Source organism: Calidris pugnax, unplaced genomic scaffold (assembly GCF_001431845.1).
Source record: "Calidris pugnax isolate Ruff unplaced genomic scaffold, ASM143184v1 scaffold118, whole genome shotgun sequence".
Taxonomy (NCBI): domain Eukaryota; kingdom Metazoa; phylum Chordata; class Aves; order Charadriiformes; family Scolopacidae; genus Calidris; species Calidris pugnax.
The window spans coordinates 884,085-898,057 of NW_015090855.1; the positions used below are offsets into that span (position 1 = coordinate 884,085).

General features: G+C 40.1%; 1 protein-coding gene across 5 annotated transcripts in view; it reads right to left on the reverse strand.

Moving 5' to 3' along the window:
• The window catches only part of SULF2 (sulfatase 2), a 153,149-nt gene that overhangs the window by 21,954 nt on the left and 117,222 nt on the right, over positions 1 to 13,973 (reverse strand). For all 5 annotated transcript variants that reach the window (XM_014943717.1, XM_014943713.1, XM_014943715.1 and 2 more), the window contains exons 9-11: positions 11,426 to 11,554; positions 10,262 to 10,318; positions 9,390 to 9,519 (exon numbers count right to left, since the gene is read on the reverse strand). In XM_014943717.1, coding sequence (XP_014799203.1) covers positions 9,390 to 9,519; positions 10,262 to 10,318; positions 11,426 to 11,554 — 316 coding nt within the window. The remainder of the gene's footprint in view (positions 1 to 9,389; positions 9,520 to 10,261; positions 10,319 to 11,425; positions 11,555 to 13,973) is intronic.

Sequence of the window (13,973 nt, forward strand, 5' to 3'; positions counted from 1 at the left end):
TCAGCTATGGAAGTCTATAGTTCTACGAGTTTATCTTCATCTTGAGGGTTTCTTTTAATAGCTTTTCCCATTCAACACCCTTGGGCTTAAAAAGCAATGGTGAGCTGCACTGGATGCCTGTGAAGTGAGAATCTCCTCCCTCTTCCACTCAAACTAGAGAAAATCTCATCTCTGATCTCCAACTCCAGTTACACAAAACCCGAAGTAACCTGCTGATAGCTCCCTTTGTGCTGCTGTCAGAGCTGTGCCGAGGGCAAGGGAATTTTTGCCACCTTTAATCTGGCACAAAAGTTTTACCCACTTCTCACATACATCATAAAATAATTTCACCTACTCCTTTATTTACCAACACGCTATTAGCTTCAGAGCAAGGCTTTGAGATACATAAATAAAAGTCACAGTAGCAGTTGGTACCGTTTTAAGTAGAGACACTCGGAAACACTTCAGCTTTTTGCTGTGTCTCGAGAGGCGTTCCTCCTTTTCCCTATTACAAAATCCTAAGTCTGTGCCTCCAGGACTTGCTGGAATATTGAGAATTTTCCAAATAAAAGAACAGAAAGGAAAACAGCAACAGCTCCCAAGTGAGATGACATTTTACAGCAGCCTGCAGCTCTATGGGGGAGTTTCAGTCACTTCCATTCCCATCGAGAGGTGTGCCCAGGCTTGGACAACAGAACCCCAATTGTCCATTGAAACTCACTCCACTGTTTGCATGACAGCAAAGTAAGAAAACAGTGTCACTGTGCTTCTATAACACAGAATTTAACAGGAGTGAGAAGTGAACTGGCTACTTATGGTGGATTTATTTATGTCCATGAGAGATCCTCTCCTTGAAAATGATCAGTGTTTTATGGTGTGTCCACTTATTTCCTCAGACAATTGGATGCCAAGTCTCCTGAGCTATAATTACTTCTTAGGTGCAGATATTGTGCCCAACCTCCGGTACAATCCGAGCCTTGCACTGATGCAGATAAACCTGGCTTAACTTTCAGCACAAGGAATCACAGAAAATCAATGAGAGATACCGACAATAAGACATTCGAATCAGACACCTTTGCATGACTGTCTTCGTCTGTAAAGCAGGGCACATTTACCTAGATGAGGTGTAGAACAAATTAACCTTTGAAGAATAAATTGCTGAGTCTTGATTTTATTATTTTTTTAATAAACGTCTAACATGATTGATGCACAGACTGAGGTTTGAAGTAGAAGTTATTTCAGTAGAATAAGCAACGGTTTCTTTTGCAATGAAAAAAAGATGTAAAAATATTTGTTGCTGTTTCCCATTTCAATTCATCTGAATCTTGTTTTTGAAAATATATGAACAAACTGCATTTTCTGCTCAGTAGAGCTCTATGCTGTAGGTGTCTGATACATGAAAAATGAAGATTCAACAGAGGGCAAGTTAAATGCCATGATGAGAACTACTGTAAATAAGCGCTCTGATGTGTAGCCCCAAAATACTTTTTCTCTTTTTCTTTCATCTCCTGGCAAGAAAACGATGCTCATTTTTTCCCTCCAGGTGAACTGGAAAAAATCCTTTAATTTTTGGTGCAGTTTAAATCTTTCCAAGGCAGCTGTATGCTACAGTGAAAACAACTTAAAGGCTTTGCTGGAAGGGCACACTGTATGCATTAACAGGCCCACTGCTGAATGACTGCAGTGCAGAACTACGTAAAGGACTTTAGAAGCAAACATTGAACACATGTGGAGGAAAAAAACCCAACAAAATAAAAAAAATATCTCAAAGTCCCAAGCTTTTACTTCTTTTCTCCCAAACAGATGATGGTCATGTGTGTGGGATTCAACAACTTACCCTTGGTCTGCTTTTAAGTACAAACAAATTCTCTAGGTCAATATCACAGCTATATTAGTTGCGGTCATTTCCACAGGAGGCTTTCAAACTTAGGGATAAGGGGCAATAATTGCAAGGTAACCGTGAAAGCCCCTCCTTGACAGTCAAGAAGCTTTAAACATTGTGAATTCTGGCACTTTAAATTGGTTTCTAGCACACAGCATACCATCATGCAGAAACCTGTGTCAACCCCTGGAAGCAACTAAAATATTTTATAAGAGGTAATCACTTAAATAATTAAATCCCTATATGAAGAACTCCAGAGTGCCCCAGAGATACTTTGGCTCACAGACACAAACGATAACCATCCAGCAGCAAAACATAATTACATATAAATAGTGGATTAACTCAAGCAGTCATGAAAAGAAAGTGCCTGTAGTTCACCACTTGCTCCCAACTTTTCAGGTCTTTTCTTCACTAGGCCAAAAGATGTGCTGCTAATTCAAGTTCTGCAGTTCATAATATCTCACAAGAGCTAAGTCCCGAAAGGGCGGGCAGTTTAACACAATTAAGTCAGTGGAAAATGCAGACTTCCCCACAATCTTCCTCCCAGCTCATATCAAAACTCCAAAGGAAGAACCTGTCTTTCCTCCTGTAAAGCCTTACAGAACAGCTACCCAAGCCATCAAATAAATGGCTTTTGCAATACACCCTGAAGTCCATCAAGCTCACGTTGTGCAAAACTTTCCAGACACCTCATTTAATCATTAAAGCTGTTCCAGCTGGAAATTTCCCACCATCTTCAGGCAGGCCAAGTTAGCTGCTGTGCTTCTGCTTTCTGCCACCTACTGTGCTGGGCTTGTTCTAACACTCCTGCTCCATCCCCTGCCTCCCCCTGCACGGCACACGCTGCTCGGTTACCTGCGTGCAACACAGCAGAGTCTGGGCTTTACTTTAACGGGTAAATTAGTGCTACTGAACAGAAATCTTGTACAAAGGTATAACAGCAAAGGTAAAGAGAAGACAGTTTGCAACGTATATTCTCCAGACCAAACTACCAGCTATCAACAAGAGTAAATTAGGACTTCAGTATCTATGCAACAGGAATCTTAACAGCAGCAGTTGCAGACTGAAGAGATGCCCTGTTTTCCTCCAGTAACACCATTCACCTTGAACATGTAAATAACCCCTTTGCAGAAAAGGACATGCTGTATTTTCCTGTGTGTCAAAACCCCATTATTTCCTCCACAGCACCCATCACCATCAAGTGGTTTTTACATTATTGTGCATCAATGTCGTCTTAATGCTACAGCAATCATGGATGTTAATTCAGAGTCATTACTTGAGGCCCCAATCAGAAACAAGTAGCCATGACCTTCCCTGTAGGATTTTTTCCCTACAATTCACTCATTTCCCTCAGTGAATCTCTCTCAATTGACACTGTTTTCTTTAGGGGAGAAGGGCTGATCACACAAGCCTTGCTAAGAAAAGATTCCAGTTGAAACATACAGCTCTCTCAGGAGCTGAGCCCTAAATCATCATGCTGTGTCTCATCAGCTCCTCTTTTTGTTAAGCGAAAGAGATTCCATTCCCTTTTACAGAGAAGTGGAAAGTGAAACTGTGTGATCCCTTAGCTGCCAGCAAGGCTCCCTCCCTAACAGTTTTAGGAATATAGGCTCTAGGAATCCAAATTTCTGCAGGATAATAAAAGTCCTATGTCCCTGTCACCAAACTGACAAAACCACAATATCAGTCTCCTTTAGTTTATGCAGATGTTTTCTGAATCCCATCCTTGCTGCCACATTGGATGGTGAGCTAGAAACAGACTGCTTTAATGACTAGAAATATCCTACTTCCAGTCCAAACAACTGATTTATGAGTAGTCAGGATACATTTTTTCTTATATGAAACAGTATAGTTACAGTTTAGTTACTCTGAAATAATTGAAGTTCCAGTTTAGTTAGCTCTTCTCCTTTGCTGGGGTTTGCTCCTTGAGTTATTTTTCATTGGGCTAATGAGGACAAACCAGCAAAACCCAGAGAGAGACACAAGCCCCTTCTCCACCAGAGGCAGTTCTGCTGCTTTTGCCGGCGGCTCCTCCTACTGTGCAGATGTTACAGGTTTCAGGAAACAGTCAACCCGAAGTTTCCCACTGCTTGTCTCATACATATTACTACTACTCTGTTCTGTTAACTGAAAATAATTGGCTCATGTCTTCTGTAGAGCATCTCTTAGATTCCTGCAGACAGATTCCTCTCTTCTCAGCTGGTGTGCTGGGTTTTTTTTTTTTTGACTGAATATGCCTATTTCCTTAGCTCTTCCCCACAGGTATTTTCTTAATCTTTTAAGTACTGCCCCCTTACCCCATACCTTCTTCCAATTTATCCACTGGCAACGGATGAGTCTGGTTTCCTCTATTTCATGTCCTCTGTATATAAATAGCGCTGCCTGGTCTTCATTCCAAGGGGACATTATTTCATTACACTGACTCAAGGTTTTTGGAAGTTTGGACCTCTGGGCTCTCAGCTCAATTTCAGTTGTCACACAGTACATATCACTCAAACCTTAAAATTATAAGATGGATGAAAAATTTATTGACAGAAAATTTGGAGGGCTTTTTAATGCCCCAAACTGTAGCTGAAGTGAGGCAGGTGGGACAATCAACTAACATGCAAATGAAAAAACAGGTATTCAGCTAAATTTAAGATTACAATTCTAGAATGCATTTATTATTAATATAATAATTGGATTGTGGTATCAAGTGGTCCCAGCTGCTGTGTTAGGTGCTGCAGAAGTGAAGGAGTGAGTGCAGCCTAAGCAGAAATAACATTGGTGGTGGAGGAAAAAATCAGCAGCAACAAAAGGGGAATTGATTTGTTTGAGGTCCCACATCGAGTCCGTAGCAGTTCGAGACTGAAGCCAGTCTCCTGACCTCCAGCTCATTGTCTTTTGAACTAAACTACACTGCTACTCACATCTGGATATTTGAAAAATCTGGGGGCTTTATTAAATGTTAGTATTCTTTTTGGCAAGCTAATTGGAACATCTACTACTCTAATAACAAGGAGTTTAAAAATCTCAGTTAACAAGAGATGCAAATTTCTTGGGTTTGTGAAGCAACAACAAGCAAAAAAACCTGTAAGTAAAATAGCCTCTGGAAATCATTATAGGCTATTTCTGGCTAAAGGAGGAAAACAGTTTTGTTCATTATAATTCTTGATAAGGAATACAATCCTTGAATAACAGCCCTTAATAAATCATCACAATTTTAATTTTCATGGTTTGTTGCCTCCTAATGTTATCAGTTTGAGGGCTGATAAAATTTTTAATGTATGAAGTTATCAACAAGTCATTTCTTGTTGCAATCACAGATTAAGAACCGGATCCTGAAAGTTGCTGAGCATGTGCAACTCGCACTGGAACTCAGGAACTCCAGAGATCTGCCTAATGAGCTATTAAAATTATCTGCATTCTAGCTGGCTTGATATACTTCACTTATCAACAGAACCAAAATTCTTTAGTAACCTCAGGTTACTACATACGAAAGAACCGGACAACCACAAAAAATAATAGATCAAAAACTTCCTTCCCAGTTTTAAATGAAATTCCTTATAAAACCTGACTTAGTTTCCTAGGTCAGGCTCACGGAAGTTCAAGCTCCAGTACCATCTGGAAAGGGAGAAAATATAAGCAAATTTTTTTCCTTCCCCACCCTTGGCAGCAGGCAATGGCTAATGCTGATTATGGTGACAGGGATACGATCTAGATGTAGATCCACTTATGAACTGCTGTAGGAAAGCACACATTGATCAGAACAGTTTTAATCACTGCTACACCACACTATGTCTGAGAACTGGGGGGACCAGCCCAGTAAGTGCCATATTTTAGTTCTGGTATCTTCGTGCCAGTTACAAAAGAGGATATCCCTTCATGATCCTTGTACAGCACAAAGCAATCAGAGAGAAAACTGTGCATCAAACCTTTCATTTGCACAACATCTGAAGGAAACAAAGTGCAAATTTTTGCATTTCTAATGTTCTCCTGGTGAAAACAGTCATATAAAATAATATTTTTTAATGTTATTTAAAGGAAAATTGTACTTGTGTCAGATTTGTAGACAAATAGAGCTTGGAAAATAAAAAGCATTTGAAAAGGAAATAATGTGAATTCAGAAAACTATTTTTCTCCACAAGTTAGCAATATTATTGTGCTATATCAGGTGCTGCTAAAGACTAAATTAATACTTTTAATTTTTTTTCCACACGTACAGCATAGATTCCCTATAGCAATCAGCAGTGCTGCAGGTATTGCATGTTTAGCAAATGTGCACAAAGTTGGCAAATGACTTAGGGGGAAATTTTGTGCAGCTGTTGTTATGATACTGTGGAGTTGCTGGGAATACTCTACAGAGCAATGCTGATATCATAATTGGCTTCCACAAAAGCACATTAATGCAGGCCGCCAGATAAAAGTGGGTCAGCTTCCACTTAACAGCCAGTTTAGAATGAAAGGCCAAACTACACTGAAGAGAAAAAATTTGTGTGGAAGCCATTAGGTACTAGGATAAATGTTTTTTATTTCTTGTGGGAAGAAAGAGCTCATCTCTTTTAAATCCTTGAATATAAATGCTGAGCTGCTCTTTCATCTGAGCCTACAGTCACCCTTTGTTGGATGCAAATAACTAACACAGACCAAACCCTACTAACTGAAAAAGAAAACATGGCAACACACAGATTCCCATTGCACTCAGAAGAATTTACATATATTAGTGTTGCCAAAAAAATCCCACATAATGGACTCTGAAACAAGGTTTTAAACAGCCTGAATAGCCTCATCTCCATGATCCTGGTGCTCTCTTATCAAAACGATTATAGGTCAAGGAGGGTGACAGAGATTTGCAAAGGAAGAGCATTTTGTGGCGGTAGAACTGTATTCACAAACTTGCATGCTCACAAAGCAGAATTCTAAATTCTCCATCTCACAATTCAAAGCTTTCTTTACCTCTCCTTTACTCTAAGCTGTGTCCTTGTTTTTTCTCATTCACTCCCCTTCTGAGTGTTTGTCCTCCATTTGTCCTTCTTGTCTCCTCTCACACTTCAGATTCCCTGGCACTGCTCAGATTTCTCTGTGCACTGAATAGCAGGTCCCCAAAACTTCTTTGACTCAAAAGAAAGAATCCCAATGACTTTAGCAGGCTTTCACCTAAATTTTGACCCAGACTTCTCTTCATCTTTGCATCAGGATGAGAAAATTCACCTTTTGCACTAAACACTCCAGACACTGTTAAATGCCCATTAATAAAGTGTTTGCAGGCTCAGGAGACATCTGCTAAATAACCAGCGTATCCATATACCATAAACTCCCCCAAGGCAGTGGTATGTTATTCATTTGGGCTCGTTCTACTTACTATGCAGAGCTGTGAACAGCACCAGCAAACAGACAACACCCATTTGTCATCTGAGAAGTTAAGTCTTGCTTCACTCTGAAAAGACTTTTGGGTGCACCCATATTTAGGCGCAATTTATCCTCAAATAAGCACATTCATCTCCCACTATTCCTGCTGTCTAGACAGACTACTAGGACATATTCTCTAGAGCAGGGGTTAGATGGATTGAGACTCCCTTGAGAGCCCTTCCCAGACTCTAATTGACTTGATTGTTAGGCAATTTTTCCTGATGTCCAACTTAAATTTCTTTTTTGCTCAATTTCATCCTATCACTTCCAATTACATCTGACTGAACTGCTCAAAACAATTCTTCTCCTCTCTGTCTCCTGACAAGGAGGATGCAGCACACGCATTTCTTATTAGCACACCTTCACTCCAGAATTTATTGGCAATTCTGAATATGGAGTTGACATTTTATGCCCACTTCTTACAGATGTCAAAGATATTTTATTATCCATGGAAGAAAACATAAGCCTGTGAATGTGTGTAGACAATACAGAGCCTTCCCCCTTTCTTCCATAACCGAGACATGTGGTAATTAGAGTAAGAAAGCCTGAATGTAGCTAAGTTACCTTACGCAAAGAGACAGCTTCAGTGACAACATGGACTTGGAAAGGCTCTCTTCCCCTCTGTTCTTACAATAATGTTCAAAATAATTGGGAAGATGAAGACAAAAGGAAGAAGTTGAAACATCTCTCAAAGGGAAAATGCTGATGGAAAAAGAAAAGCTGTATTTCCCCAAACTACTTACTGGATGATGCTGTAGCAGGAACAATGACTTTTCCCCCAGTTTCTCAAAGAGCGTTGCAAATTCAAAAAACAATGGCTTGCTCCCACCCATCTAAAATTTCAGCTCAAGACATCTGATGACAATAAACTACTGCAGTTCAGTATTTTTAGGAAGAAAAGGACATTATAATCTCTCTGTATACTAAATCTGACAAAAAAGCCACAGGAGGAAAAAAGCATCTGGAAAATGCTTATACATATAAATTGGATCCAAACACCTCAGGAACAACGGCCTCATTTTGCAGGTGCACTGAGTGACATGATGGGTAGAGCCAGAAACAGGGATTCTGGCTTCTGACAGCAAAAAATGAAATGCTGCAGCCTCAGTAGCCCATTACTATAGCCTTGGTAAACCATTCAGATTGGGTCTGCAAGGAGGGTTATAATCCACAAACTGTCTTATTCTGACAGCCCTCTGAGCTACCAGGATGTGAGGTGATGCCAGTCCAGTTACAGACACATTAGCATCTACCTTCACCCCTTTGTCCACATGTCCACAGCCAAAACATGTTACAGTCGCTGGAAGGGGGTACTCTGATTGCTACCTGGATGAGAAAACAATGGCACAGTCAATTTTGCCATGTTTCCAGAGGATGAGAATCCCCCCAAGAAAGGAGAAATCTCCCCAAGAGTGGAGCTGCTGGAGATAGCTTTGCTCTGCTTTTGCACTGCTGTAGTAAATTTGCAAAACCTTCTCCTGTGCTGAGACCATATATTGATACTACCCTAAACTTTTTTCCTGGATGTCTTCTACATAACTCGGATCTAAAGGGAGCATAATTTCCTATCTGTCCAGAACAGTTATGCAACAACAAGAGAAATAACAAGTGATCAATGAGCTTTGTGCCCATCTACACAGAGACTGCCTGCAGTCATAACTGCATGTGTGTTCTCACAGTACATTTTTGTTAAGAGGAGGGATATACTGCACTCACAGAATGCTAGTTTCCCAGTAATATAATGTAATTCGAAATAATAACAACAAAATGAGTTAAATTAAGAATTCAAAGCAACAGGAGCTATATGTATTTGGAGGAGGCCGATCCGTTAGGTTCATTGTAGCTTCTCAATCCTAATGAATCCCAACCACATTCTGTTTGGGGATTAAATGTTAAAACAGCATAGGCAGTTCCATTAACAGTAGTCAGGAATCAATACAGAGGCACTTGAATCAGCAATTTCCTGACTGACAGTCAAGTTCATAAATGCTGTAATACAGTTTTGAGCAAAGGCCACAGAATGAGCCATTTGATTTATAAGCTGGCATTGGTGACAAGGTGAAGGACACTGTCAAAAGTAAGGTGTTAAGCTTTGCCCAACTACAACTGCCTACTTCCAGTCAGGGGTACAACACCCTACCTGGCCAAGCTGTTCACAAGCCGTTTGATACTCAGCTCGCTGACAGAGGTCTTTCACACGCTGGTATTTGGGTAGAAAGTTTTCTTCTTGAGCATCTACCTTCTCATTCTCCCTCTTATGCAGCAGTTTACTGGGGGATGGGGGGTGGAGAGGTGTGTGGGGGAAAAAAAAAAAAAAAAAGACTTATTGTTGCATTAATATTAATTCCAAGATATACATACCATTTGCTGAAAAGACTCGGAGGAGTAGATTAGCTGCCAAGTCCATAGCATCACTGATGGCCAAAACTTAATAGTCCAGTAGAAACTAGCACTTATCATCTCTGATACCACAGAAGTGATTCATATCATGCTCTCAGGGAGTGCACAAAACCACATAAACCCAAGACAGTGTGTTTCAGGTTTGATTGGCAGGCAGTAACAGCCATTACTGTGAAGAGACCATACCCTCCTCTCTCTACAGGGCTGCTCTTTGCAAACCCTTATGCCCCATGTTAGGTATTAAGGCAGAGGCACAGAGGGAATGGCCAGCAGATGAACACACGGAGAGGAAAGGCCTTATTCATACTCCCATGATACATGCAGGAGGGTGGGGGTTGGGGAGGGCAGCTGCTTAAAAACGGAATGCCTTTCCATCTCTCAATCCAAGTAAAACTCCCCTTCCCCCACCCAACAGCACATTTATGCAGGCTGTAGGCAAAGGCCATACATCCCCTCCTATCACACAATCCCTGCCATTAGGCACATTGCAGCCCTGTCCCCGCTGGCACTGCTAAATGGTTTCAGGTCCGTGGTGGAGTGCTGCTTTGGCTTCAGCTATTCAGCATCCTTCTATTTAAAAAGACTGGGCTCTGTGATTAACACTTTCCTTACCCTCTTTCTACTAGGAACGAGTCTCTCCACACCTTCATCTTTTTCTTTAAATGGAACCTAGGAGGAAACAGGGAGATGAAGAAGCAATTCCCACAAATCTAGTAATCAAGTCATGCCCCAGTTTTCTCTCCCACCCCCAATTCAGATGAGAAACATTACATATAACTGCACAGGGGGACGTCCAGCTTTACGAAGCAGGCACATATGCCTCTCCAGCGCAAATCACGAACAAACATAGGACAGATTTGTTCTCACAGGGACAAAATCTACAACAGATTCACACAGCACAATATTCCAACATAAACGTGTTTAAGGCACAGGGGATTAACTGAATTGTCCTTGATCACAAAGGATCACAAATTAAATCAGGATTTCCTGACTCCAGTTTGGGCTCTTAACTTGCACACTACCCCCAAAGTATCCTATTCTAAAGCAGCTGCTCTCTTCCCCCTCTCCCTCCACCCAACTACTTGTAAAGCAAATCTCCTTCTTCCCCTTTTCTGCTCATTTTCTTCAGCAAGCATCCAGTCTAATTCTCTTCCTCAGTCTTTTTCCAATTAAAGTATTGATGGAAGGTCTCAGATAATTACTGCAATTCTGAGTGCTAGCCTGTCTTTATATTATAGCCTAATACCCAACCAATCCTTTCAACTCAATTCTTCTACAATTTTTTCAATATAGAATCACAGAATGCTTAGAGTTGGAAGGGACCTTAAAGATTATCGAGTTCCAACCCCCCTGCCATGGGCAGGAACATCTCCCACTAGTCCAGGTTGCTCAAAGCCCCATCCAACCTGGCCTTGAACACCCCCAGGGATATGAAATACTTTGCTACAAATGATGCCACAGGGACATTTAAAATCTATAGCTCAAGTGGCTGAAGACCTTCATGTGCCGCCCCCTCACTACTACACAGATTGTGTTTAGTATATCCAGATGCTGTATATGCCACATAGCTAGTATATGAATCAGACAAAATGAAAATGAATAACTGAAGTCAGTCACATATTGCCAAATAGGTATTTAGATTTTCCAGTGAATGATGTACTCATATAGATGGTAATTTTATTATGTTTTCCTTTAAATTTGCTGCACGTTGCTGAACACTTGCTCCATCTCCTGTACAAACACATACATATTTACACACACATTTCCATTTCTTACCTATTCACTGGTCTCTCAGAATCCAGAAGCTTTAGAATTGATTTACCATCCATATCAGATGGAATATCCAATCCAGCAATATCTAGAATTGTAGGTGCAAGATCAATATTCAACACAATGTGAGGATTCCTGAAAAAAACATACACAAGAAGCTAGTTTAAAGCCTATGCGATGATACCAAGTAACTCCAGCTCTTCCACAGAGACCAGGGATTTGAAAAGGCTTATTTTGTGACATCTGCAAAGAAGAAAAGAGGACACAATCCAATTCCTTTCCATGAAGGGAATTAAAATGTAAAATACAGAGAAGTTGCATAACCTCAAGAGGGATTAATATGAAGATTTAAAATTTTAGCACAGAGCATTTTTGAGAAAACAAAGTAGTTCATAAGGCAAAGTTAGTTAATTATTGCAAAAGTCTTTCAAAACACGAGAAAGCATTGGAAAAACTCCTTGGGTGTCTTAAAGAATCGAAGCGTTTGCCAAATATGCTGATGACTTTATTAAAAACTAGATTTGGCAGGTAGCACATGCTTTATCTGTTTCAAATGGTATAGAAGTAAGTACATCAGCTCATATCAGAGCAAGCATGTTCTGAAGAGAACACGAGGAGAAATATATTGCTAGACACTACAGTAAATAACTAAAAGTTGCTGTTAATGTAGAGTGTGAGGCAGAAAAAGGAAAGGTATCAAGAAAGAAAAAGCAGAGAGGTAACAGGTATGGAGAAAGGAAAAACAAAAAGAGAGAGAAATAAAAGCACAGCTTTAACTCAAATAATAGCAATTGTCCCTAGTGCAGTTATGCATTCTGCAAAGAAGCACACCCTGTTACTTAACCGGAGTCTGGCATATGATCCTCAGCCACTACAGGTTACAGGATAATATTTGAACTTAAACTGATTTCAAAATTGGTAACAACACTGGCATCAACTCCTGAATAGGCCCCAGATCCCTTGAACTGCCACAGCTGAACGAGTGAGTTCAGGCATCGGAACATCTGGTTGCACAGCCTGGCATTCAGCAGCCAAACAAATGCCCAGATTTCTAATCCTGTGACTTGGTTTTACCACGGGTCTGGTTTTGCAGAAGTGTTTTCAGTTCATATTGGCCCTTACAAACTCATTTCAAATATGTCTAAGACAGCCAGCGTTGTGTAATTACTCACAATATTACATATATACATACTGTTTATTAGTTCTTCCTTATTTCTTTAAAAAAAAAAAAATTAGGAAGGCACTCAATTTCTTAAAAGTGGGGAAAGAAAAGAAAGCGAGCATGCTGTCTTCTACAGCACTGAACATAAAGAATCATCGTGCCATGATCTGCAGGCACAAAGGAAGGATGGGACCAGATGGGCGGCTCTACATGTCAGTGCAGAATTCTAGCTCAAAATACAGGACAGAAGCAAGCTGCTAAATTCACACTAATTAATGAGAGACCATTTAAAAATTACTACATTTTTGAGCAAGCGAGCAAACAGGCACTGACAAGAGCATGGATGATGAATTAAATTGATGTACCTAATTTGATTTTAATTACTAATAATTGTGGTGTAGCATATTTGGTAATAGAAATGAGAGCTTAGTAATGACTTGCTACAGTGACTGCTATTAAATCTTCGTTGATATCAAAAGGGAGTCATGACAATTACTCTGCAGGAAAAACATAAGGTTCACACAAAACATGGATGATTGAAGTTCTGCCATTTAAAGAAAATCAGTCTGAAAGGGAGGATCAATTTATTATCTGATACATTCCCCCTTCAAGGTATTTTATCCTGTTCTTCCTATCTGTTGTACTGTGACGGGCTCTGTTCTGTTAGACCCCGGCAGGCTGACTCCTCTGATTCTAACAGAAATATTTTTTCATCTTCAGAAGCCACTGAAAAATAAAATTGAGTAGGAAGGTTTCACAGCTTTTACATATGTCTGGGTGTAAAGATCCTTGAACTAGAGCAAACAGGAGGTGGCTGGTCTCTAGCATTGCACATTGCAGAAAAACTAACTCAGTCTACTTGGGTCCTATTAGCATCACCTCTCCAGCAAGACCAAAAACTGCACAGGGAAAGAGCATGTTCTTAGGCAGCTAATCCAGTTCAACTGAAATTCTGTGCTGCTGCTGCAGACAAACTTCTTTGAGTGCTGAGGTAGTATGTTTAATTCCACCTGAGGAATCCCTCCTCTGCTCTTTAGAGAGGTAATATTGTTTATTTCACATGCATAACTGCTGTAGATAAATTAGCCACATAGTGTAATATTTACAGAATTTAACATTTTTGTGCCTACTGATAATGTCAATCAGTGAATTTAACCAGCAAATGGAATGAGATTTTTTAATGACTATTTGCTACCGTATTACACACTAGATCTGTTCCTCTGCGGTAAAGAAAAAAAATGGTGTGTGGAAGACTTTGTGTGTGTTAATTATGCTAAAACATGCACACTGATATAAATAAAAGGCAGCAAATTATGGCACTCTGTCCAAAATCATTACTTAAGTGCAAATATTTGCTATTGAAATAATTGCTTAGAAAGTGTATTTACATAA